General features: G+C 44.0%; 1 protein-coding gene across 1 annotated transcript; it reads right to left on the reverse strand.

Moving 5' to 3' along the window:
* Positions 1–5165: 5165 nt before the first annotated feature.
* On the reverse strand, positions 5166–26521 carry RBX1 (ring-box 1). Its single transcript, XM_077452563.1, has 5 exons — positions 26354–26521; positions 24683–24761; positions 12827–12897; positions 11533–11618; positions 5166–5345 (listed from the first exon to the last, which is right to left on the reverse strand). The coding sequence occupies exons 1-5, from the start codon at positions 26429–26431 to the stop codon at positions 5333–5335; spliced, it is 327 nt and encodes a 108-aa protein (XP_077308689.1). The 5' UTR covers positions 26432–26521; the 3' UTR covers positions 5166–5332.
* Between the last annotated feature and the right edge of the window lie 1315 nt (positions 26522–27836).

Here is a 27836-nt window from a genome sequence, read left to right on the forward strand (position 1 = left end):
TAAATAAAGTTAATAGGCTTATACATTTAGACCAGACAGGATTTATTGCAGGACGATCAACCAGTATGAATATAAGAAGGGCATTTCTAAATATTCAAACGCCCTCGGTGAATGCGGGATCGAGGGCCATCCTGTCTCTGGACATGGCCAAGGCTTTTGATAGTCTAGAGTGGGAGTATTTATGGCGTGTTCTGGAGGGATGTGGGTTTGGTCCCGCGTTCGTCGGATGGATTAAAATGATGTACAGCGCTCCCAGCACGAAAGTAAGAATAAACAAAGAACAAGCTGAAAGCATAGAAATGAGCAGAGGGATAATGCAGGGGTGTCCACTTTCCCCGTTGCTCTTTGCAATAGCAATGGAGGCGTTAGGTCAAGTTTTGAGGTAATTGGGTTTCAAAGGGAAGGGGGTAGGGAGGAGAGAATTGCATTATATGCGGACGATGTTCTCCTCTTTTTAGGGGACACTGGCCAATCTCTTGAGAAGGCAATTAAATTAGAAGACTTTGGAGGATTTACGGGTTTGATAATAAACTGGGGGAAGTCAGAGTTTCTCCAAGTAGATTCCCCCAGGCTCTGCGATTGCGATGGGGATACCGCAATTAGAAGTGGTAGACGTAATGAAATACCTAGGCATATACCTTACAACAGATCTAGAGCAGTATGTTGATAAAAATATAGCTCCGTTATTAGGCAAATTTAAGCGAGGTTGTGAAGCCTGGAGTCGGCTACCTTTGTCGGTAGCAGGCAGATGTAGTCTGATAAAGATGATATGGCTGCCACAGTTATACGTTCTGCATAACGCCCTGGTTTGGATAGGTAAAAAAATGGTTTAAAAAGTTTGAAACTCTCTTCCGGGAGCTGATCTGGAAAAGGGGACAGGCGAGGATCTGACTCCAGGCATTGCAGCAGCCAACAGATAGAGGGGGATTAGCGGTACCCAGTCCTAGGAACTACTATTTAGCAGCGCAGCTGCAACACCTGGTGGGTAGTGATCAGGGGGGGAATTTACATGGCAGAGCAATGCTGATAGGAGCCCCTCATAAAACCTTGGTGGATGCACTGGAGGCAAGTTCTTTTCAGCGTAAGGACCCCACAATAGACATGATGAGCAAAGTATGGAGAACGGTAAAAAAAGATGTTGGGGTGTACAGGATGGTCAGAACACACGCCCTTGTGGGACAATAAGAATCTGCAGGAGGTACTGTCAATTGGGAAAATTAATATATGGGAGAAGGGCATAACTAGGCTGAGTCAATTATACAATGGTAGAATTCTGAAAACATTTATGGACCATGACATACCGTAGCAGACATTTTATCAATATTTACAGCTCCAGCATGCCCTGGTAGCACAGTTTGGCCCACAGATACCTGAGTGGGATAAGACATCCCTGCCCCAGGAGATAATTAAAATGGATAAATCTAGGGGAGTTATATCTACCCTATATAAATTATTATGTAAAGTCGGACGCCAACTGCCCTAGATGCCGAGGCTTTGGAGATCTAATACATATTATGTGGAGGTGTCCAAAGTTGTTTAGGTACTGGGAAGGAATAGCTGAAATTATAAATAGAACTTTTGGGATAAAGTTGGATTTGAACCCCAAAACCTGTATATTAGGATAGAGGAGAATACCGGGGGAACAGAAAAATACTACACTTGCAGTCATACGATGTTTATTTCAAGCGCGTAAATTGATAGCGCAGAAATGGCAGTCCGAGAGAGCACCTCTTCTGAGTGAATGGATCCAGGTTATTAATGATCTGGTCTGGAAGGAGAAGACTGTATATATAGGGGAAACCTTAGAGGGTTTCAAGGGATATGGAGACCCTGGTTGAATGAAGTAGGGCACCCACCTGATCAGTAACAGTAGTAGAGGAAAAAGGTAGGCAAAGGATAAGGTAACTTAAAAACTGTGGAGTGCAATACTCGAAGTTAGATTAGAACAACAGCGATCAATTTGGAAAAAAGGAGAAATTCTAGGTTAAGGGGAAGAGGGGGGGTAATATGTAAGTACATAAGAGAATTTGGGATAAATTAAAGCAGAAGGTGTTGAAGTTAACTGATTAACAAAGCTTGTCGTCTTGTTTATATTCCGTTTTTATATTATGACATTTTTGTATGGTACAAAAAAAAATAAAAAATAAAGAGAATTTGAAGTTAAAAGAAATATAATTTCCACAAAAAAGCGATTGATCTTATTAGTGATGTTGGACAGCTCTTATTTTATGCATACTAGCTAATTATGCCTTTGTCTTGCAGGGTGTTTTGGGTTTACTTCCTCTAAGTACTGGTGCTTAATGCTGGTTACCTCAGGAGAATTCCTATAAAAATGTTTTGCCAGAGTCCCAACCCCCACAAGGAAGTGTGTGTGGCCCTTTTAATACTTGCTGCAAACCATAGTCCCAAAATAGAGGTTCTGTTTAGACTTTTACCCGGCTGTGACCTGTAGTTCCAATAATAAAACAGCCTGTGAACACCTGTAGTCCCATAACCTGTGCCCTGGTGGCTTCTTCTATGACCTGAAGTCCACCATAGCCTGTCCGCTAAGACCTGTAGTACCACAGCTCTTCTAGTGCCACATTTATAACTGAATCGGTATCTAAACCAACAGTTTTAAAATCTCTACTTATTTGTTAACTCCCTCTCAGGGGTATCCAAGATGGCCAAAGTAAACATGCTCTGCTCCCAGGAGATTATATAAGATTTATCAAAAGGGACTTTAAGCGCAATAACACTACATTATATAAAAAAAATATATACATTTTTAATACAATATAGAAAAGACCTATAAATACATAGTTGAATTCAGTACAGAAATAACATAGGCAAGACAAAAGGGCCTTTTTTCCAGCATATAAGGGACCAGGTATCCCTTATAAACAAGAAGATGGAAACTCCAATCAGTAGACACATGGGATTATACCATTCCTTTGATAGTTCTAAAATTACGTTTTTTGCCCTCGAATATGTTCCTGATTTGGATAGGGGGGGGGGGGAAATATTTACAAGATTCTTCTTCGAGAATCAAGGTGGATCTATACCCAGGCTGCCACTGTCCATCCTGGCCTGAATGAGTCTTTGAGCTTTAAGCCTTTTCTGTAAGTCACACATTGTTATTTTGAGTGGATTTTTCACTTTTAAACTTAAAGAGTTTTTGTTAATTTTCTGAGTTAATATGATATGCAACACCTCTGCAGGGTGTCTGGGGGACCCTCTATGTTCGACTCTTGAGCTGACAGGTATTTGTAAATCTATTCTGTATAAACAATCTTTTATAGTGCAAATCCAGGGAATTCCAAAGTTTTGGTTCCTGAATGGATTTTGGGTCTTTCAATATATGTTGGACCTTGTAATTAATGGTTGGTAGCATGTTGATCAGATGTACCATATGGACACCCAGGGTGCTTCTCTGCTGTGGAAATTTAGCCTCAGCAGGGGGGGGGGGGGCACCAATTTAGTCATTTTATATAGGCGGCTTTTTAGATTCCAAAAGCAACTTATAGGCATTTTTTGTTTATTTTACAGAGATGACCACTTTTTCAGCATATTGGCTGTTTAGTCTGAGTTCTCCTCATCTTGATAGTCCGGTATCCTTCTGGCAGCCTATATTGTGGTTGTCTTTATAAATTGTGACTGCAGGATGGTTTATGGATATCGTTTGGCTATTTCCGGTCGGATGGTGCCGTTTGGTCGTCATTTCCTGTCTTACTGCGCTAGTGCTGAGACGCTATTTCCGCTTTTAGCGGATATGGTGTCATTTCCGGCGCAACAGTGCCTTTAAGTGACTTAAAAGTGTCCTGACCCTTTTTTGGTGCCAAACGGGGTGGAGAGGGCTATAAAAGATCATTGTGGTCAGTATGTGTTGCTGACGAGTCCAGGAGGGATGTGCTGCCCAATACTCGGAATGTGAGAAGTACTATTTGGGCAAGAGATCACATATTATGGAAGATCAACCAAAATTTTTTTTGATATTTTATGTGTATTCCTTTTTATTAAAAATGGTTTTTGTTGTTTATATTTCTAGCTGGGGATTCTGTTATCTTTATACCATTAACTCCCCTCTGTGTTGTGGACTTCATTTTGTGGATTATTTTGGGGTGTAACCCCTTAACTTCAATATATATAGAAATCCAGTTTTCTAGTAGAAGTTTGGGCATACTGACAAAATTGTAGGTATGTCCCTTTATTATACTTTTTTTGTGTTAAACAGATGGCCTTCTAGAATATATCCCTCTCTATGGTATCATCATATGATCCTTGCTTTTATCCAGCCACGTGTGAAGTATCCATACTAGTTCAATTGAAATGTACAGGTCAGCTTTTGAGGTCAAGACTCGTGGTCTCTATGATATCCTGTGTGGTGAAAATTATAATTATATTGATTAGTGTTTTTCGTGCGTTTTGATTTTTCTTTATTTCAGAAATGATGTGCTTATGCGAGATAAATTAATTCTCCTGAAGAAGCCCTATGATATATGGGGAAACATGTTGAGATATATCCGCATTGCATCTGTTTATATCTATTTTATGTTATTTCTGTACTGAATGCAATTATGTATTAGGTCTTTACTATATTGTATTAAAAAATAAAAATTTTTATATAATGTGGTGTTATTGTGCTTAAAAAGTCCCTTTGAGAAATCTTATACAATCTTTGTAGAAATTATGAGATGTAGCGCCAAAAACAGGTTTCAGTATTTCAGCTGGTTTATAATATACTGTATGCTTTCCCCCTCCTTCGTGAGGTCACCAGCCATACTGTGCATGCAGCTTGGCAGTTCTGAGGGAATGCAGGGGGTGGAGAGCCTCGCTTTTCATTCTGCATTTGGTGCCTTGAGCCGTGTGGACTGCCTCTGAGGCTCCACTACTGCTATGTAGAGCGCAATACAAAAAACACCACAGTAAAACATGGGCACACAGGAAAGAAAAAAAAAAAAAAAAATACATCACTACAGACGTGGCCATCACCTTCAGATACTAGCAAAAAGCTGAAGCCTTGCCTAATAGGACACTCCTGGTGCAGATTTACTATAACTAGTGCACACAGAATTCAGTGCAGCTGTGCGCACCAGTTTTAGTAAATCTCCCCGTGTATTGTGATGTACGATAAATACATCACAGCATATGAACACAGATATAAAATGAATGTAGATAAAACAGACTTGACTATTAAGCTGGAATAACTTTAATGGATTTTTTTAAGGGGGGAGAGATACATGGTAAAAAGTAAACAAAAACAGATGTCCGGCGCCGAGAAGGAACATAGCTGGTTTCTACTTTAAATGTTTTCCTTAAATTAGCCAACATGCTTCGCCCAAAGACAACGCCATTAATGACCATACCTGAAAATGGGGAAAAAAAAAAAAAAAAAAGTTAACATTTTCTACAGATACTGAAAATTTACAAAACAAAAATCAGAAACATTTACTTAGAAATGCATTTCCAGAAGGGACTTGCACTATTAAAATGTAAAAAAAAAAAATGCCTCCAGGAGCAACTGTCATTGCCAATTTGCTAGACTGTCAACCATGTATAGTTTTAATACGCAATACCATTTAGCAGCAAGCATAAAACAAAAAAATCCTTTGTGCATTTAGTCCCTGTGAACTGTACCGATAGCCTGGATGCCTTTTCATTGAAGCTAATGGAGCACAGATCCACCACTGGTGGAATGAGATGCAGGATAACCTTCGTGAGAGTTTGTCAGCCATTAGCAGAATGCGTGTCATTTGCTTCTTTTGTCCCTTGCACCTGTGATCTGCCATTGCTAAATAAATAGGAGGGGGGGTTCCCAATAGGGTACACATGGAATAGACCTAGAATGCAGGAGCTGCAATAATCCAGATGCTGACCATATTCCTTGGCTGTGTCTGTTGCAAAAAAATTGACCAGTTACATCTACCGGTAACGGGTTTTCTAGGAAATCTTCCAGGACGGCACACCTGAAAGATGACTGGTCCACCTGACAGGAAACACAATCAATAGAGTTAAAAGTCCCCACCCCTCCCTCCGACCTTCAGTTATGGCAAAGGATAGACCCACACCAGTGTCAGAGGGAACATTCTGTGAGGAATGTATACATATCACCATCATTTAAGGGTAGGGAGGTAGGCCTGCCGTCCTGGACGATTTCCTAGAAAACCCGTTACCTGTAAGTGTAACTGGTAATTTTCTCCAGTCATCTTCCAGGACGGCACACATGAGACGATGAGCAACAAGTTCAGGCCTACCTTAGGGTGGGACCCCTGCTTGTAGAACCTTCCTGCCAAATGCCAAGTCCTGGGGGGACAACAGTTCCACTCTGTAGTGCCTCAGAAATGTCTTATGGCTCGTCCACGTTGCTGCTTTGCAGATCTGGTCGATCGAGGCGCCTGCCCTTTCTGCCCAGGAGGTCGCCAGAGACCTGGTTGAGTGCGCCTTAAGGTGGGTTGGTCTACCCACCAGTCTGTAAGCTATTGTTATGGTCTGTCTGATCCACCTACCAATTGTTGGTTTAGAAGCTTGCAGACCCTTTCTCTGCCCTGCAAAGGTGATCAGTAGATGGCTGGATCTCCTAAAGTCTCTCACCCTTTCTAAATACATGGAGGAGACAGCGCCTAATGTCTAGGAGATGGAACCTTTCCTCTCTTTCTCGGGATTCTGGCAGAAGGACGGGAGAATAATCTCTTGTGTTCTGTGAAAGACAGAGGCTACGTTTGGCAAATAAAGGGGATCCTGACTGAGAATTACCCTATCTTCCAGGATGCGCAGAAAAGGCTCTTTAATAGAAAGAGCTTGTATATCGCCAACCCTTCTGGCCGTAGTAATGGCCAGAAGGAAGGCTAACTTAAATGATAAAAATCTAACAGAAATCTTAGCCACCGGCTCAAAGGGCCGTTTTGTTAGGGCATCTTATACCAGATAAGTCCCGCGGTGGGCACCTACCTAACCAACCTAACCAGAGCTACCCTCTCCCTGGCCAACAAAAATCTTTTTATCAGGGGTTCCTGTCCTAGCCTCCTGTCAAAAAATACAGACAGGGCCGCCACTTGAACCTTAAGGGTGCCAACTGCCAACCCTTGGTCCACCCCCTCTTGAAGAAATTCTAGGATGGTTGGTATCGTTTGGAGAACCCCCTCCCTAGAGTGTAACCAGTGGAAGAATACCCTCCAGACTTTTGCGTAAATTTGTCTGGTGACCCTCTTCCTATGGAGTAAGAGTGTCTATCACTCTCTACGAGCAACCCATCACGGAGGATTTCCCTCTCAAAAGCCATGCTGTCAGAGAGAGAAGGTCCGGGTCAGGGTGAAAGACTGGACCCTGACAGAGCAGGTCTTGCTGTACCGGTAGATGCAGCAGGGGAGCAACCGACCAATTCTGAATGGTGGGGAACCAAACCCTCTTCGGCCACCAAGGCTCTACTAAGGCCAGGTCTGTCCTCGACTGAGCCAACGTCTGCAGTACCCTGGGTATGAGCGCTAGTGGAGGAAAGGCGTATGCCAGCCTGAAGTTACACGTCTGAACAAAGGCGTCCACCCCCTCGGCTCCCTGTTCCTTGTAGAGGGAGAAGAATCTGCGGACCTTCGCATTTTTCTGGGAAGCGAACAAATCTATCTCTGGCCTGCCGAAATGTCTGCATACCAGAGCAAATGCTTCTTTGTTCAGCCCCCATTCCCCTTGAAGGATAGGTTGTCTGCTGAGAAAATCTGTCTGAAGTTGAGCGACCCTTTTATGTGTACCGCCGAGAACGAAAGAATCTTCCCTTCAGCTTCTTCTAGGATCCCTTGCGCTAACTTTCTCAGTCTGCCTGACCTTGTCCCTCCTTGGTGGTTCAGGTAGAAAACCGCAAGTAGGTTGTCCGTGAGGACCTGGCCCTCTCTGCCTTGAACCTGCTTTTTTGAAGAAATTTATCGCTTTTCCAACTGCCAGGAGCTCCCTGAAGTTGGAGGACTCTCTGGGTTTGGCTGTGTTCCACAACCCTTGGGTATACAGGTCTACTAGATGAGCACCCCAATCGCTGGCGTCCATAGTTACGACCACCGGGCGACCTCCCGACAGATTGTACAAGTTGAGCCACCATCGTAGGGAAAGGGCGACCTCTTCCCCGGGAGATACCCTTTCCTCCAATACTTCTCTTCTCTCTCTTCCATCTATCAGGTATACCTTGGACTGTGATGGGGTCAGTGAGGACTTTTCCCGGCTGACCATCAACCCAAGGTCTCCAGGGTGAGTAGAACTCTGTCCCTGTCTACCAGGATCTGCAATTGATCCAGATTGTAGATCAGCAGAACGTCCAGGTAGGGTAACAAGCCTATTCCCTGGAGGTGCAGAAAGGCCACCACGTCGGCAATGACCTTGGTGAAAATCTTTGGACTGGCAGCCAGTCCAAAGGGGAGAGCTCTGAATTGCCAGTGTTCTATCCCCTGCTCCATGCGTATTGCAAAGCATAGATATTTCTGGTGTTCTGGGGCAATGGGCACGTGTAGATACGCAACCTTCAGGTCTAGAGTCACCATGAAAACCCCTGCCTGGAGATGCTTCTTTACAGAGTAGATAATTTCCATCCTGAATTTGTGCAATAAGTAATGATTCAATTTTCTTAAATTTATTGTCAATCGAAACTTGCCCGAGGGCTTTGGGACCATGAAAACCTGGGCATAAAACCCCAGCGTTGATTGACTGGCTGGTACCGGAGCAATGACCTCTTGCTCTGCCAACTCTCATATAATTCCCAGCAGACCCTCCGCCCTGACAAGGTCCCTGGGGAGAAAAGTAATAAGGAAGTTTGGGGGGGGGGGGGGTACACTTGAAATTCTAGTCTGTAACCTTCTCTTAGGAGACTTAAGATACAAAGACTCTGCGTAACCTTTTCCCACTCTGAGAGGAACTTGCAGAGCCTTGCGCCCACCTTTATGGTGGCATTTGGTTTCTTTATGGGAAGAACCGGAAAAAGGGATCGTATTCTTTTCCTTCCCCTTCCCAACACCCCACTTCTTCCTCTGGTCACTTCTCCCTTTGCGTTGACCTTTTGTCGAGGGGGGCCACGAAAAAAAATTTCTTGTCCTTTTCTCTTAGACTTCATAGGGAATTTCTTACCCTTCTCTGTGGGCCAGGAAAGGACCAGTTTCAGACCCGAGCCAAAGAGCAGGGACCCCTTAAAAGGAATACCGCACAGACGGGACTTAGAGGTGAAATCCCCATCCCACGTTTTTACCCATAGGGCCCTCCTAGCGGAGTTCAGAAGTGCCGCTGATTTGGCAGTGGTTCTGACAGTCTCTACCGCTGTGTCCACCACGTAAGCCACTGCTCTGCCCTTTACCTCCAGAGAACTATTTCAAGGGTTCCTCTGTGTTGAAAAGGTTGAGAAAGGCTGCATTAATCTATTAAGCCAAGTGTCTGCGTTTCTGGCTACACAGGCTGAAGCTAAGGCGGAGGCCATTGCTGCTGCGTTCGCCTCCCAAGGGTTCTTCAGGGTCTAGGAACAACAGAAATGGACCACGGCCTTGGACCTGTATAGCATCATGCTGACAACTACACACACATTTTCAAGGTGTGTGCCTAATGCAGGATTCAGTGCCCAAAGCAAACGTTACAGGCTGGCCCAGGAACAGAGGGTTACCAAACTGAATGGAGGACTTGGCTTACCACCCAGTAGCAGACCAGCCATGGGCACATTAGCTTTCTACTAAGCAAGGGTGCTTTCTTAATAAAAAATAAGTTATCCAATTACTCTCGGATGAGAGATGCTCTATCAAAACAATACTTTCTAAATATTTCTTACAAAATAGTCTCAACAGACCAAATTTGCAGCCATAGGATCCTGCGCATCTGTACTGACATGAGTGATAGGCAAGAAGTTGGATGCAGGAAAGCTGTCAAGCCATATAACAGTAGTACAAGACTACTAGGAGCAGCTCTGGTTTTTGGAGTACCAATGGATTAATCTAAATCTATCCAGAGTTGTGTGCGATGCACTTAAAGCGGGGCTCCACCCTAAAGTGGAACTTCCGCTCATCGGAACCCTCCCCCCCTCCGGTGTCACAATTGGCACCTTTCAGGGGGGAGCGGGGGTGCAGATATCCGTCAAAGACAGGTATTTAAACCCACTTCCAGGCATAGACTCCCACGGGAATCTATGCCTCTTCCTGCGCGCTGTCTGGGTCACACACGGGTCCCAGAGACAACTATTGCCGCAGCGCTTCACTTCCTGATTCCCTCACCTAGAATGGTGGCGGCAGCAGCCGAGAGATCGATCGGCCTCGCTGGACCCCGGGACAGGCGAGTGTCCATTTATTAAAAGTCAGCAGCTGTAGTATTTGTAGCTGCTGGCTTTTAATATTTTTTTTCCACAGTGAAATCCCGCTTTAACCCAGACTCTAGCAAAACAGCCTTTGGCTCCATTCACATCTGGGCGATTAGAATAGCCGTAATTCCAAATGGTGTTAAAAACGTGGGGCGCATTGCAATGCCTTTACTTCCTAATGGTACCCAAATCACGATGCAATTTTGCTGCGATATATAGCTCTGCAACTGTGGCAAATTGCAAGCAATACTGTCACGCAAAAGAACCTCCTGCTCCTTTGAGTGTCAAGCTTTGCAAAGTTAAGCAGTAATAGCAACGCAAGTGCGTCCCGGAGCAATTTGGAATTGCGGGCAGAAAAGTGGCGATTCAAATTGCCTAGGTGTGCATGGAGCCTTACAAAAGATGACAAAAGAATTTTTTAAAAAAAGAAGGCGGAAGGGAAATTTAAAGGGGGCCTCACTCATTTGTCTGCTGGGTAAGTAAACCATAAGGAATTTGTTGAATCAGGAAATAGATCCACCAGTGGCATTTTCTGAAACTTCCTGGGGGGGGGGGGGGGGGGGGGGGGAGTACACGCTTTATGCAGAACATCCTGTAATAGTGGGTGAACCAGAAAAGAGGAGGATTTCTAGGCATGGGGGCACCAGAAGGTGGCAGCAAATAAACCATTCCCAAGGCTTAAAAGCAGCTATTCTTTACAATTAAAGCGGAGTTCCACCCTAAAGTGGAACTTCCGCTCATCAGAACCCTCCCCCCCTCCGGTGTCAAAGTTGGCAACTTTCAGGGGGGTGCAGATACCCGTCTAAGACAGGCATTTGCACCCACTTCCAGGCATAGACTCCCACGGGAGGCTATGCTTCTTCCCTGTCCCACCACGCTGTCTGCTGGGACACACACGGGTCCCAGAGACAGCGCGGAACATTCCCATTGTGCTGCGCAATTCATGCATGCGCAGTAGCGAACTGGGAAGCGAAGCCGCAATGCTTCACTTCCCGATTCCCTCAGCGAGAATGGCAGCGGCCAAGTGATCGATCTCGGCTGCCGACATCGCTGGACCCTGGGACAGGTGAGTGTCCATTTATTAAAAGTCAGCAGCTGTAGTATTTATAACTGCTGGCTTTTAATAATTTTTTTTTTGTTTTCCATTGGACTCCCTCTTTAAGAAATCTTTAATGCACAAACATTGTTGCAAAAAAAAGTTCTGTCTTGGAATGTAGCATTAAAAGTTATATTGCATCATTTCTTACTTTTGAAATTCCCATTCTCTGTTATCAAGTGGACAAACTTGTCGAGTCTTCAACCAACGGGAGATGCAATGAAAGTGGAATGCATGCTAGGGAAAAAAAAAATATATATACAAATAAAAATCACTTAAAAAAAGCTATGTACACAAAACGCACATATACAAAGAGTATGAGCTCTGTAAACTGAGCACAGGGAGTCACTCTCTCAGCACCTGTCATTCACAAGCCTTGTATTGATTAAAGCAATGCACAAGGCAAGTTATGAATAGTAAAGGTGCCAAGGAAGCAACTTGAACAAACTTTTTTCCGCCAATCTAAATTTGTATAGAGGTACATGGGGGTTATAAAAGTTAACCAATTGAACACCCAACAGCAGGTACGTACAGACGCTTACGTACAGTTCCATTTTGGCCTCATCTGACCCAAGCACCTTCTTTCACATATTTTCTGTGTCCCCACACGGCATCTCGCAAAAAAAAAAAATAAAAATAAAAATAAAAAAAAAATAAAAATAAAAAAAAGGGACTCTCGAGAGAAAAGTGGTTTCTGCGGCGGATTTGCCGCAAGATCACTTTTAAATTGGCGGCAGGAGGCCATCGGCTCCTCTCCCTAGCCTGACATGGAGATGAGTGGGGGGAAAAATGGCCCCCCACCTGTCTCCATTTCATTGCAGGGTGTAAGCAACGTAAAAAAAAACAAAAAAAAAAAACAAACAAACAGCACTTCCGTCCATAGCTCTTAAAAACTGCCATTTTTTTTTATATTCCATTTTATTGTAAATATGAAATTTGAGGTCTTTTTGACCCCAGATCTCCTATTTAAGAGGTCCTGTCATGCTTTTTTTTTTTTTTTTTTCTCCATTACAAGGGATGTTTACATTCCTTGTAATAGGAATAAAAGTGACCCAATTTTTTTTTTTTTTTTTTGAACAGTGTAAAATGTATAAAAAAAAATAAAAATAAAAAAAAAAGTAAAATAAGAGCTTGTGTGCAGAAGTGAACGCATACGTGAGCAGCACCACATATGAAAAACTGTGTTCAAACCACACACGAGGTATCACCGCAATCGAGAGCAAGAGCTATAATTCAAGCCATAGACCTCCAACTCAAAACAGCAGAATTTTTTTTTTTTTTTAAACGTCTCCTATTGCAAGGACCACCATTTTATTCTCTAGAGAGATAGAGATGTTTCAGGGTTCCTAGTAATTTTTCTAGCAAAAAAATAGCTTTAATTACATTGGAGAAGCTCAAGAGCCTGGTTGCAATACTGTAAAAGGATTATGATAAAACGTACTTACATTGCATACTCCCCATGCCACAGTACACTCTTCAGAGGTAGCAGATGCTTGATTGGCTTGACATTCTATACCTACACACATTAAAAATGAAAAGAATAGAGATTTTGCATTTAGTATGCGTAAAAACTGAAAAAATTCCCGATCATTAAGAAAAAAAAAAAAAAAAAAAAAAATGCTTAATATGAACTCAAAAGGAGGAGTTTCCAGAAATAATAATAAATAAAAAAAAAAAAGTCAACAGCTACAAATACTGCAGCTGCTGACTTAATAATCGGACACTTACCTGCCCCCCCCCCCCCCCCCCCCCGCAGCGTGCAGTGATTGGCCGCGCAGTCATCTGGGACCTGTCACGTGTCCAGATGACTTACAGGAGGGAGAGGGCAAAGCTGAGCCCTTCCTGCGCCGAGGGGAAGTGATGTCACCAGCCCAGGCCCTGAAGGAGGCAGACTACGAGGAACCCCCTAGCAACAGGCATTTAGAGGCGAGCGTTTTCTGTGAACCACCACTTGAATGTTGCTATTCTTTACAACCAAGGAAGCTTCCATCTTACCCTCTATTTGATCTGCAGTGGTCATGATGCTGCACATGATCAGTTATGACACCAGGCACACCTTGAAAGTAAACGGTTTTGGGAAACCGTTAAATCAATGGGATTTAGTTCTGCTTTAACTGGCTGGAATTTTACTTTAATGCCCTTCTTTAAAGTAAAATTCCAGCCCAACAAACTAGCCTTAAAAATGTTCCCTCCCCTCATACTGACCAACCTGCGTAAAAGGGGAGGGGAAAAATAAAAATAAAAAAATAAAGTATACTTACCCATTTTTTAGTCTGCTCAGGTCACATGATTCCCAATGTCAGTGCACTGTAGACTGCATGGGGAAGGAGGGAACACACAAACTGTTGGGAATTCTGTGAGCCATGACTAGGCTCAAATATCCCAGCTGTTGTCGACGCTCCCTTCATTCCCCTGCAGCTGCCGCTGACCTAAACATGGGAGCTGGAGCTGTGAATCACATGACCAGATCAGATTAAAAAAAAAAAAAAAAAAAAATAGTATACAGGTAACTTTTTTGAATAATTAGTGTTAGGCTGGAATACTACTTTAACCACTTAAGTTCTGGAAAGTTTTACCATATAGGGCATCTAGGGCTATCCAGGGGTTAAACGAGTGCCTAACAAGTGTTTGTACTGTGTGCCGTTTTCATTCCCTGCTTAGTAGGGAAAGAACAAATGAAATCCCGTCACTGACCACAGATCTGTTTATGTTCAGAGCTGTGTTCAGGAAAGCTCAGAGACTATCACTGGATGCCGGCAGTCAATCATTGACCAGGACCCTCTGATCGGCATGTGCTGCGATGAATTACAGCCGGGCCCGGCAAGCGCATGGATCATGTACTAGGTATGTAAAGAAGGCAGATCGTAATTCTATCAGTAGAGAGGTCATGGATCATTTACTCCTACAGTGAATCAGTGAATGCATATTTTTAGCACTGATCACTGGTCCCCAGAGAAGGGGTGGGGGGGAGGTAAATATCCGGTGGTTTGTAGATACTAACTTTTGCGCAAACCAATCATACGCTTATTGGGGACTACCAAAAATACGTAGCAGAACTGTCCTAAATTTAACGAAAAAAAAAAAAAAAAAAAAAAAATTTTGATTTATTCCACGTTTTTTTTTATACCGCAAAAAATAAAATCCCTGTTTTTAATGCATACTGTTGGGACAGGTCAATTCGGTTGGTCACAGAGTTTGGAATATAATATATACATACATATACTCTCACACACGGTACTGCCAGTGCAATCCTGCCAACTCCCCCAAACAGGGTGACTTTAACCACTTGCCACCCACCATATAGCAAAATGACAGCGGCAAAGTGGTTTCAGTATCCTGACCGGACATAATATGCCATCCGGCAGGATATCAAACTGCTGCACACCTCCGGCTGCTCGCTGTTGCAGGGTATCAGTCTGACACCCTGCAACACCGATCTAAGTAAAGAGTCTGACAGAGATGATCACAGTGTAAACAGGAAGAGCTGGCGAGCGGCTTTCTCACTCGCCTGTCAGACTGCTCTTCTGCTTGGGGGGGGGGGGGGTTTCTGTGCTGATCGCTCATCAGCACAACCCCTTGCGCCCCCCCCCCCCACCCCCCAAGGATGCCCACACTGGACCACCAGGTATACCAATCAGTGCCCACAATAGGCATCCATCAGTAATATCAGTGCACCTCAGTGCCGCCTTATAAGTACAGCCCCATCAGTGAAGGAGAAAAATTACTTATTTACAAAGTTTTGTAAACCAAAAAATAAAAATTTTGGAAGGGTGTTTTTTATTTGTTTAGCAGAAAATAAAAATCCCAGGTGTGATCAAAAACCACCAAAAGAAAGCTCTGTTTGTGGGAACAAAATTATAAAAATTTGATTTGGGTACATATCCAGTGAATACCACTTCTCTTTGTGCCATTTCAAGTAGCACAGTAAACAGAAGGTAGCTATTCACACGTCTCATTCCATGACACATTCAAAAAAATAAGGGGGAGATTTCCAATTTCTGTAACCAGAGCAAATCATTCCTTTAAGTTTAGGGCCAATGCAAGGGGAGGAGAAGAAGACTTGCTGCCAGTGGACTACAAAAACACTAAAAGGTCATACGGCCAAAAGAATCAACATTTGGTCTTTGAACAACATTGAGGAGGGAAAAAATATGGTTACTCAGTGTGCAACACCAACTGTTAAACATGGAAATGTGATGGTCTGGGGCTTTTTTGTCAACGGTCATAAAAAGATCAGTTAGTAGCATGAAGTACAACACAATACACATAATACAAGACATAACCGGGTAGGAATCTGGCTGACTTTCTCAAGTTGTTTCCAGGACAACACGAGACGATGAGCCAGAACTTACCAGTCTAGGACGGGACCACTGCCTAGAAGAGCCTTCAACCAAACGCCTGCTCATGAGATGAGGAGGTCCAGGCGATCATGTTTAACCACCTCGATACAGTACACTTACAACCCCTTCCTGCCAAGGCCACTGACACTCACACTTTAGGCCCGCACTCAGACTTTTTGACAACAAAAATGCAAATTAGCTGTTTTGGAGCAACATCTGACCGTGTGTACGCTCCATCGAACAAACATTTTCGTTTTTCATCGGACTTTTGTTGGCTGTGCGAACAGACAAACTTTTTGACAACATAAGTCCGATGGAGCAAAGTCGGATCATGTGTACAGAAAACCATCGGACTTTACAAACACGCATGATCAGACAACACAGATGTTGACCAAAGGTGGCGCTGGAGTAATTGAACGTCCTCTTTTGAAGTGTCGTCAGTATGTTGAAACATCATAATGTTAGAATTTGTTGCCTAAAAAGTCCAATTGTGCGTATGCAATAAAATCTTACGGTCAACGCCCTTTGTACAAAAGTCCACAGGAAAGTTTGTACAAAGTCCGATCATGTGTATGAGGCTTTTGAATGACAATTACTCAGTCATGCAACACTGTACCCATATGAAATTTGGTCTTTGTGAAAGTTAGAGAGTCTACAAACTATGGTGCCAATCACTGAAAGTTGATCACATCTGAACAGGCCTTCAGTACATCAGGTAAATCTCATTTCTTGAGACACTAACAAGTCAGGAAAGTACAAATACCCCCCAAATGACCCCTTTTTAGAAAGTAGACATTCCAAGGTATTAAGTAGCATTGTGAGTTTTTTTTAACCACTTCAATACATTTTCACTCACTTCCTGCCCAGGCCAATTTTCAGCGATGTCACACTTTGAATGACAATTGCGCGGTCATGCAACGTTGTACCCAAATTAAAATTTTGATTGTTTTTTTCCCCCTCACAAATAGAGCTTTCTTTTGGTGGTATTTGATCACCTCTGTTTTTGAATGCTAAAAAAAAAAAAAACTGAAAAAAGGGGAGGAATATACATATACACACACACACGTCCCCCCAGTATAGATGACACATTCCTCCCCTCTCACATGGGGTCACTGCCCCACCTCGTCTCAGTGCTTTCTCTCCCCCCCCCCCTCCGGTGTCTCAGGTTATCTCACCCCTTCATGGTGACAGCGGCTCCTCCTCGGTGTGGGGCGGAGTCTCAGTCCGGACCCACCACACGTGACTCGGCCGACTCCTCCAAAATGGAGCGAAGGGCACCCCGAAGCCGGGAGATGGATGCACGCATGTGCAGAGCCCAACCTCCAATCACGGCAGCGCTGGAAAGCGGCCCGGCGAGGGCTTAACGCTCCTGCACTCTGCGGTGGGTCTATCGGAAGGCTGCTGGGTAGAGGGGGGTGGAGGAGCCGAAAGCAGCGCAGGCGCGTTGCTGGCGGGACATCAGCTGGGTGGAGAATGCAAGCAGGCGTAGACATGGACGTGGTGCATGCGTAGGACACGGGAGGATACACAGGATTCTAACGGACCGGCAGGGGGGGAAGGTGCATACTAGTGGTGCAACGGATCGAAAAACTCACGGATCGGATCGTTCCTCGCATCAGAGTCACGGATCAAATCAGCAACAAAAAAAAAAAAAAAAAAAACCACACACACAACACTATCCCCGCCCCCCACAGCCACATCGTTTATTTTAATAAAAAGGTATAACACTATCTCCCCCCCCCCCCCAATAAAATGCAGCTCATAAGCATAAAAACATAGTCAGCATATCACTGATGATTTGCGCCAAGCTCACCACCGATCAAAGTTCCTCCAAACAGACCGCCGTGATGAGTCCTGGGATGCCTATTGGCGCAAATAGTGATATGCTATGTTTTTATGCTTGTCATAAGCTGCATTTCATTGGGGGGGGAGAGATAGTGTTGTACCTTTTTATTTAAATCAACAATGTGGCTGTGCCAAGCAAGTGGAAAGACATAGATAGTAGTTAGTTATTATCTAATCCTATCTAATAGATAGTAGTTAGTTATTAGGTTAGATTAGGTAATAAATGTAGTGGTACCTGCATAAAATAAGTTTTGAATGAGGGCAGGCAAGGCATCCAGCGTGACTCCTCCAGAATTCCTTCACTTGGGCTGACAGGCTGAATGCAACGCTGGGGGCAACGTCAGCGCGTAGCTCGCCGCCGGGTGTACCAAGATGGCCGCCAGCCCGGCGGATCGCATGGTGCAGACCAACTAATCGATAATGAAAATCGTTGTCAACGATTTTCATTATCGATAATATACGATTAGGGCTGAAACGATTAATCGATATCGGTTTACGCAAAAGTGTCTACAAAATAGGGGATCGATTTGTCATTATTTTTTTACTACTAATGGCGACGATCTGCGATTTGTGACATTGCGGCGGATAGATCGGACACTTCTGACACCATTTTGGGACCACATTTATAAAGCGATCAGTGCTCCAAAAACAAAAATGCACCAATTACTGTATAAATGTGACTGGCAGGGAAGGGGTTAACACTAGGGGGCGATGAAGGGGTTAGCTGTGTCCTAGGGAGTGATTCTAACTGTGAGGGAAGGGGTACGAGACCGATTGGTGTTCCTCTGTACAAGGAACATCAGTTCTCCTCTCCCCTGACAGGACATGGATCTGTGCATTTACATACAGATCTACATCCTGACTCTGTTACCGGGCAATCATGGGTGCCCGCAGGCTTGCAGCCGCTGGACACGAGCATTGTGTCCTCAGTGATGAAACTCTCCACAATGCCGGGAAGCAGAGGACATTATACAATACCCATCTGAAGGGAGAAACGGTTCCTGCCGACGTCATTTTACAATACGGCGGTAGGGAACTGGTTAAGCTATAAATTTTTTCCCACAATTCTTTCCAAAATTGATTTTTTTTTCTACTAAATTGTCATATTAGGTTAGTTCTCACACACAGCATATGCATACAACAAATTACACCCCAAAATAAATTCTGCTACTCTTCCGAGTATGGCGATAGCACGTGTGGTTTTACACAGCCTGGCCACATACAGAGGCTCAACATTAGTTAGTGTTAGTAGTACTGTCAGGGGTTCTAGGAGCATAAGTTTCATTCCTACCCATCACACTTTTAAAAGGTCCTTGAGCACCAGGACAGTGGAATTACCCACAAAATTACCCCATTTTGGAAAGCAACCCCCCCCCCCCCCCCCACACGTATATTCTATGAGGCATGGCCTGCAAATAGGTACTCGGGTACTCTGATTGCCTGGTGACAGGTACTGGGGTACTCATATGGACTGTGACAGGTACTTTGATGAGTGTGAAAAGTCCTCTTTATTGGGGGGGGGGGGGGCACAGTGTGATTGGTGTACACTGTAAGACGTAACCAGATGTTACAGCAATCTCCTTCTCACATGCGATCGGTGTGTGAGGAGAACCCGGTAACATCTCGTTACCGCTCTGTATTTAGATTTAGTGATCGGCTGTGATCACGTGGTAAACACCCGCTGGCCAATGGCTGTTTACCCAGCGTCGGCAACGAGCAGTGTTCCCAGGAACATGCTACGCACAGCGTGATCACGAGCATGTGCCATGCAAAGTGGGGCGGTACCATCTGTGATCGGTCGGCATGAGTAGTAAACAGCCATGCCCAATGACTGTTCACACCCCCCCCAGTGGCGAGGGGGAAGGAGTACAAATAAGGGATCCAATTTCCTAAAAATTTTGGTAACTTCTTCTAGGTAGACAACTAGAATTCTTCTGATATTTAAGAAACTTAAATTCTTCTCTCTCGTTTTTAGGTAAATTGCAAAAGGTTGGTAGCACAATATCGTAGGATCTATGAAAAGAAGTGGCTACCTTTGGTAAAAAAAAAAAAAAAAAAAAAAAAACCCAGGTCTGTTTTTAACACCACTCTTGTCAAAAATCGTGGGGAAGGGCTCCCTAACTAACAGAACCTGCAATTTGCTGAGACTGCGAGCTGACATAAAAATCGCAACCAGAAATGCTGTTTTTTTAGCACAAGTAACTTCAATTACAAATCCTCCAGGGGCTCATAGGGAACAACCACTAACGCTTGTAGAACAAGAGACAGATCCCAGGTGGGACAAGCTCTGACAACCACAAGTTTTCAATCTAGCCATTGACTCAAATCTGGCTATAACAGGATTTTCCAGAAGGGAAAAACACCAGTAGCCACAGCCTGAACCTTTAACATATTAAAAAGGGAAAGACCCATGTCGGCACCCTCTTGAAAAAAAATTCCAAAATAGACGGAACATTGTGTGAAAATCTTCCGACAACCAAAAGTTACATTTTTCCCCAAAACTTTTTTGAGTATATAGCCCTGGTTTACCGGCTTCCGGAAATTAACCAGGGTTTTGACAACATTGAGAACCCCCGAGAGCTTACCATCTTCTCTTCAGATACAAAGCCTTCAAGTTCAATGATGCCACCTCAGGTTGCGACACTGGACCCTGAGACAACAAATCCTGTCTCATTGGGAGAGTCACTGGAGACTGACTAGGGCCCGCAGGAGTGAAAAACCACAGCCTCTTGGGCCAACAGGGGTCATTAAGATTAGATTGGTTTATCTATAAGGGACTTCCAGGGAACTTCAAGGATTAGCCTTATAGGAGGGAAGATGTAGAAAAGGCTGAATGCCCAAGCATTCGCAATATTTCGATCCCCAGAGACTGATCCCCTGTATTTAGGGAAAAGAATCCCCCAGTCTTGCGGTTTAGCCAAAAAGATAAACCTCCGGTGATCTCCAACTGCTGGCAATTTCTGCAAAAATCTCCAGGTTGAGATGGAAGCTAGATTCACCTCGGCCCATTATAATATTTTGTGGACTAAGAGTTGAAAAGTCCGACTTCTCGTACCTCCCCGCTTGAGGCATGCTACAGCTGTAACGTTATCAGATCTGCAGATGGTGACCGTTGACCTCTGCATGAAAAGCTTCTAATGCCCTCTGTACCGCCAGAAGCTCCCTCCGATTTGATGTAGCTTTTGCTTCCACAGGGGACCATCTTCCTTGTGCTATCTTGTTGTGTAGATGGACTTCCCCATCTATATGAGCTTGCGTCCGTTGTGATTCTCAGATACTGGAATGAAGCATTCCAGGCCTCTGGTCAAGTGAAGCGGCAACCACCACAGGATACGCTTCACCCTGGAGGGTATCCGTACCTTCAGATCCAAAGGACCTGTGGATCCATCCCAGTTACTTTACCATCCTGCTCCCCAGACATCTTCAGTGGTCTTGGCCCTCTCCAGGCAGTGAGGACAGGGGCATGAACAGACACCACAGGATGGAAGTATCGCTCTAGGCAGAAGAACTGCACTGCTGGCCCTGTAAGTATGAAAACCAAATTGATGCATAAACTCACATACCCTCCAAAATGTGCATCACCACTGCGCTACAATCACCCTCTCCTATACCCTCAGATGCTACTTAAACAAACGTAATATCAAATCAGTGCAATAATTTTCAAAAAAACCAAACAATTATGTGACACGTAGCGCTCAATAGGTGAATGCTTAAAGCGGTAGTAAACCCGCAAATTTTTATTTTTTTTAAACCTGCAAAGCAAAAGGCATAATGAGCTAGTGTGCACCGCATACTAGCTCATTATGAAATACTTACCTTAGAACGAGGCCCCGACATCTGGCCCGATCCACGCCGAGGGAGCTGACATGCTCCCTCGGCGTCTCTTCCGAGTATCGCGGCTCCGGCGCTGTGAGTGGCCGGAGCTGCGATATCGTCACTCCCGCGCATGCGCGCGGGAGATTTCAGTCCGGCCGGATGAGCGCTGCCGGATTTTCATGGCGAGAACCCCCTTGTGCGCATGCGCCGCTACCGAGGGGAATATCTCCTAAACCGTACAGGTTTAGGAGATATTTTTTTTACCTACAGGTAAGCCTTATTATAGGCTTTCCTGTAGGTAAAAGTTAAAAAATTGACCATACAACCACTTTAACCTCATCCTGCCTAAAAATAAAAAAACATGAGGATAGAGGAGATATAGATATAGATATAGATATATATATCCCAGTGCAATTAAACCACATAAATGCCCCAGGATATTGAGATACCTCAAGTGTGGAGTGAAGTGATCTATATTTTGGCTTGTTCATTTATTTTTCATGTGAGTGCATTGAATTTTGGTTTATTTGAATTAAAGTGCTTAACTGTATTACGCTATTGAAGGCTTCCACTGTCATTCTTTGAAAGGTATATTTACATACGACTTGATGAGAAGGGATCAAGATACATGAGCTTCGCAAGTCTGGTGGTATACAGCGAGCATCTGTTTAGAGGATATAAAGCTCGTCTTGCCAAACACGTGAGTGTGAGGCTTATGAGCCGGTGAGTGCACCCACAATGGGGGGGGGGTTTAACAATCACAGCTGGTGTAGTGAAGGAGCAAATTAATTTTGGCAGACACTGATTATCACTTTTCACGTGGACTTCATTATTTTGGATTTCATCTATTCGGATTGATATATATACACTTTTATTTGTTGAGTGACGGATTTTTTTGTGTACTTTAATTTTGAGTACTTGTAATATTTATGTGGTTTAATTGCACTGGGATATTTTGGGTAATTAAGAAAAAAAAAAAATTATATAGATATATCTATCTACATATACACACACACTATATCTATCCACACACACACACACACACACAACTGTGTTTTTATTTTTAGGCAGGGTGAGGTTAAGCATTCACCTATTGAGCGTTACGGGTCACATAATTTTTTGGTTTTTTGAAAATGATTGCACTGATTTTGCCCTGTAAGTACCCATAGGACAGTCCACAAGACATAGGGATCATCAGGTTCCAGGAACAGGTTAACCCTCCCGTCCGGAGGCAACACTAATACTGGACGGGGAGGCCTAGAGGAACACCTTTTATCTGGTGGTGTTAAAATGTTTCCTGTCCTGGTAGCAGGAGCCCAAGGTCTCACGGGTTGCCCTGGAAAACAACTTGAGAAAAATGAATAACCTTGGCAACAGAACCAAAAAGAGCTGTGTACACTGTAAAAGCTGCAGACTAGGCTGTGGCCTCAGACCTGGAAACCTGAGAGCTGATGTTGGAAGGCCCAAGAAGTGCTGACCAACCTAGTAGAATGAGTAGTAATAAGAAAATACAGATGTTTGCAGAAGACGCAGCAAATCCCTTATGCAGATTAGCAACCACAATAAAGAGAATCCTCCTTCCGCACAGAGTGGCTTGAAGGTAAACAATGGCACTGGCATGGTCTAAAAGGTTCACAAGTTTTTTTTTGGAGTGCAAAGGAGCTGGACAAAACATGGAAGCCCAATGTCCTTGTTAAGATGAAAGTCAGAACCCCCCCCCCCCCAAAAAAAAAAAAAAAAAAAAAAAAAAAAAGGAAGAAGGGCGATTCACGGGACAAAGCCATTAAAAACACAGTCTGAAAGTAGTAATAGCCACCATTTACCTGGATCTAAACTCTGGCAGCTGGGAATCTGCCTGGCTATTGTCAATTCCCAAAATGTAGACTGAAGATAAAGCATGAATCTCCTTTCCACTCGGATAAGCATGTGGCGAATCTCCTGCACTGCTGACAAAATCATCGTGCCCCCTGATGTTTCACATGCCATGGTCAGCAAGTTGTCTGACTGTGCACTCATTGGGTGCCCCATGTGAGATTCAGCCAGTGAAAAAGACAGCCTAATGGCTTGGAAGTTCTAAGACAATTAGAAAGCCAAGTTTCTGCCTTGAAACAGTGACCAATTAGAAGGCTTGCATTCATTGTTACAATCAGCCATTAAAAAAAAGAAGCAAAAAAAAGAAGCAAAAAAATAAAATAAAAAAAAAATAAAAAAATAAAACTTGACTGAATGAAGAGCGGAAGGCACCAATCACAACATGAGGGATACCCTGGAGTGGGAGCCGAGACATTTTCCTGCCCAGTGGCTTGCTGTCCACTTGCACTGACTTTCATGCTGAAGAACCAAAGTATGGTCTTCAGCAAAGGGAAGCACTTCAAAAAGAAGAAACCATTAGGCCCAACACTCGTGCACAAATAAAGAGGACCAGTGGTTATAACAGGTTTTATGACATAGACCTGAAGCTTTTTCAGTGAAAAATAAATAAAAAAAGGGGGGAGAGCTTGGTAAAATGTTCATTAACCACTTCAATACTGGGACCTTTCACTCCCTTCCTGCCCAGGCCAATTTTCAATGCCGTTGCACTTTGAATGACAATTACACAGTCATGCAACTGAGACCGATAGCGCTTTCTCTTGGTGACATGTAACCACCACTGAGTTTATTTTTGCTAAAGGAATAAAATAAAAATAAAAGACATTTGATTAAAAATAAATACCTTATAGTTATAAAATGTTGCAAATAAGTAATTATTATTCTTCACTGATGTGCGCTAATGAGGAAGCACAGATGGGTACTGATGTGAGCTTATTAGTGTAAACAATGTACTCACTGTGCTATGTCAGCCTTGCTGGTTATTGCCTCTCCCTTCCTCACATAGAAACAGATTGTGAGGAAAGGAATGCCGATAATCAGCAAGTCTGTTTACCATGTGATCACATGTAAAAGGCCGCCGTGATTGGGCCTTTACTGCGATCAGCTGGACACAGCGGTCACAAAGCGCACCTGTCTTTTCTCTATAGCGCCGGCAGAAAGGGGTTATGTCATACCTGGAGGCTTCTGGCCCCCCCCCCCCAGAAGCCTGGAGCAAAGCTTTGAAGACAATGCAAAAGCAGAGCACATAAGATTTTCCTTAAAGCAATGAAACAAAAAGTTCAGATTTGTGTACAAGTACGTAATAACCTTGGTCACAGACGACCATTTAATGTGTTCCAAATTACTACTGGTAAAAAATGTAAATGTGAGCACTATGTTAAATTAGCTTCATAATTAGGTTGGTAAACATAAGCATAGCATGCTACTTACACAAGTCCATAATATGGTTTCTGCAGATGGCACAATTATCAACTACAATGTCCCAGGCCCAAAGAGCAACTGCATTCCACTGGAAAAGAAAAAGCATGGACATGTCCAAATTAGTTGGTATGTTATTGGGAAAAAAACAAACACCCACACGAGTGACATTGCTGGAGATGATGTAAAAACAAAAACAGAAAAGAAACTGGGATAACTACCGACATTTAGTGTGAGCAAGACACCTCAAGTGCTATGCACCAAGAAGAATGCCTTGCACACAACTTCACACTTGTGTGATGAGAGAACCCTGCGAATCCACTGCGGGTTCCCGCATCGCACAGCAGTTCACACTGCCATATGCGAACTGCTGGGGAGTGTCATATGTTAACGACACCATTTCAGCTCGTGTATCGCACTGCAAACTGACAGACCGGACATGAATCGGATCGCATATGCGTGAACACACATGCGATCCGATTCTGGTCCGAACAGAAAAAAGGGAGAGATGGAGAATATATATAAAAAACATAATACAAATATGTTATACTTACCTGCTCTGTGTAATAGGTTTGCATAGAGCGGCCCCGATCCACTTCTTTTTGGGTCCCGCGCCGAAGGTCCTGGCTTCTCCCTACTGCTGAGTGGGGGTATTCGAGCAAACTTGCTCCCAAGCTGCGCTCCCGTAAGACCCCTTTCACACTGGGCGGCATCGGTGGTAAAACACCGCTATTTTGTAGCAGCGCTTTACTGCCAATTTCATGGAGCTAGTCGGCCACCAGCGGGGTGCTTTTACCCCCCCTGCTAGCAGCCGAGAAAGGGTTAAAACCACCACAAAGCGCTGCACCATTGATTTCAATGGGCAGGACCTGTTTATACACCGCTCTAAAGATGCTGCTTGCAGGACTATTTTTTTTTACCGTCCTGGCAGCGCACTGCTCCACTGTGAAAGCCCTCGGGGTCTTTTAGGGCGCTTTGCAGGCGCTATTTTTAGCACTGTAGCACCTGCAAAGCACCCTAGTGTGAAAGGAGTCTAAGCCCATTCACACACAGACTGTGGCTCAGACCTGCCCCCTGCTCCCTCCTCAATGGCTCACTGACAGCAGCAGGAACCAATGAGGAGGAGATGGCAGCTGGGTAGGGGCATCCAAAAATTTTTTTTACCTTAATGCATTAAAAAGAAAAAATTTATTTTTCAGAGTCTGTTCTCAGAGTGCTCCTGTGCTTTGGTCAGCCAAATGAAGGAGGTTCACGTTAACGTAGTCCACCACTGAACGTCATAGGGTAGGAAAAGGAACTATAAATTGCTGGAGTCACAGCATACACAGGACGATGGCCTCCAGGAGCACAGATCGTCCCAGCATGGTTACCTAGGGTGGTTCACGTGATCCACCATACCCACAAGTACCAGGTGTCCCTCTGTACACAGCACACATTAGTAATGTGACTGGGGATTGAAATGTAAAAAGTTTTGCACTAAATGAGCCAACATCAGTTGGTAATAAAATAACACTACTGGATTTACAGGAACAGGGCAAATTCTGAACTATGTACAATAAGCAGATCAAATGTGAAGTGTGTCTTCTGTAACATCCCACCTGCCCGACCATCCACACAGGAGTACTGATCACACCTACTCTCGGTACCGGGGCAGAAGATGACGTTCCATGAAGGTTCACCTACCTTTTTCACCTCAAACCGCTTTTTGCTAGCACTGCTATTGGCACCGCTGGGAACATCCACATCCATAGCAGCAGCCATTACCAATACGACAAAAACCCGGCCTTTACAGGGCTCGTGTCACGGTCACTTCCGCCCCTACGGAGTATGCGCAAAAAAGCTCGTGTACGGTAACATGCGGGTACCCACTGCCTGCGTGCTCGCTCCCGTTGGGCCACCCCGTCGCCGATATTGCGCATGTGCGTTACAGCTGTCTCTGCTGTCCCAAACTTCATGCTAGTAGAATGGTTGCTTGACGTGAACTTTCCTTGGCTAAACCCTGAACAGAGTAGTTTGAGCGGCCTGTGGAGGAGGTTCAGGAGGTGCTTCAGACTCAGTGTGGCCCTCCAGCATTGCGGAACTACGAGTCCCATCATGCTTTTGCCTTTGGGAGTCATCCTTGTAACCGTCCGTCTTGCAATGCCTCATGGGACGTGTAGTTCCGCAACAGCTGGAGGGCCAAAGGTGGGGTGTAATGACATATTCGGCGACCAATCACAGTTTGCTGCTGAAATGACTTTCGTCGCCACAATCTTGCTACACCCCACACTCGTCCACAGTAAGGCTACACTAAAAGGGGGAAAGCGGGCATGTTGTTACACCCACCGGAGTTTTGCATTTTAGACGTATTTATAACAGTAAAGTGAGTTTCTATAGTGAAATACAGTATTAAAAACTCCGTCTGACTGCTTAGATGTTGTATTTTAAAAGCAGCAAACTTCTGTCAGATTAACAAACCTGTGAGATGAGCAGGGTTGCCGCTGCTTTTAAAAATCAAGATCTAAGTACTGTATTTCACAATATAAATTGAATTTACTGTTATAAATAAGTGTAAAATGCAAAACTCTGGTGGGTGTAACAACATGTCTGGCTTCCCCCTTCTTAGTGTATCCTTACTGTGGACGAGTGTGGGGTGTAGCAAGATGGTGGCGACAGAACGTCACTTCTGTAGCAAACTGCGATGGGTTCCTGAATATGTCGTTAAAGGGGCACCCATAGCTGTAAATGAGTCCAAGCACAATCATCCAATATAGACAGGTCACAGGACTGGCTCTGCTGGCTTTTTTACTTTACATTTTAAAGGAATGCTGATTGTTTCAGGATCCCAAAACAAGCAAAGCTTTGAACACATTCGTAAAGCACAGACTTGTGTTTTATTTACCTTATAGGCCTAATGTACACTGCTTCTGGGAAACGGATGTTTAGAAGCAGTTGGGCATTTTTTTCAGCTGCCCCTGAACTCTCCTCTGTTATCTTATCAGTACATGTACACAGGGTTGTTTATAGTCGTTTCTAGGCAGTTGAGTGTAGAAGCATTTTTTGGAAAGCAAAAAAAATGCGTTTAGGACAGATGTTCAGAGACATTTGAAACACCAAATGCCTGTAACAGCTTGTAAACACGGTAACACGCATTTAGCCACATTTCGTTTACAGGCGTTTTTAATTT

This window comes from Lithobates pipiens, unplaced genomic scaffold (genome assembly GCF_037356315.1).
Source record: "Lithobates pipiens isolate NorthernLeopardFrog02 unplaced genomic scaffold, aLitPip1_a1.2 Scaffold_23, whole genome shotgun sequence".
Classification (NCBI taxonomy): domain Eukaryota; kingdom Metazoa; phylum Chordata; class Amphibia; order Anura; family Ranidae; genus Lithobates; species Lithobates pipiens.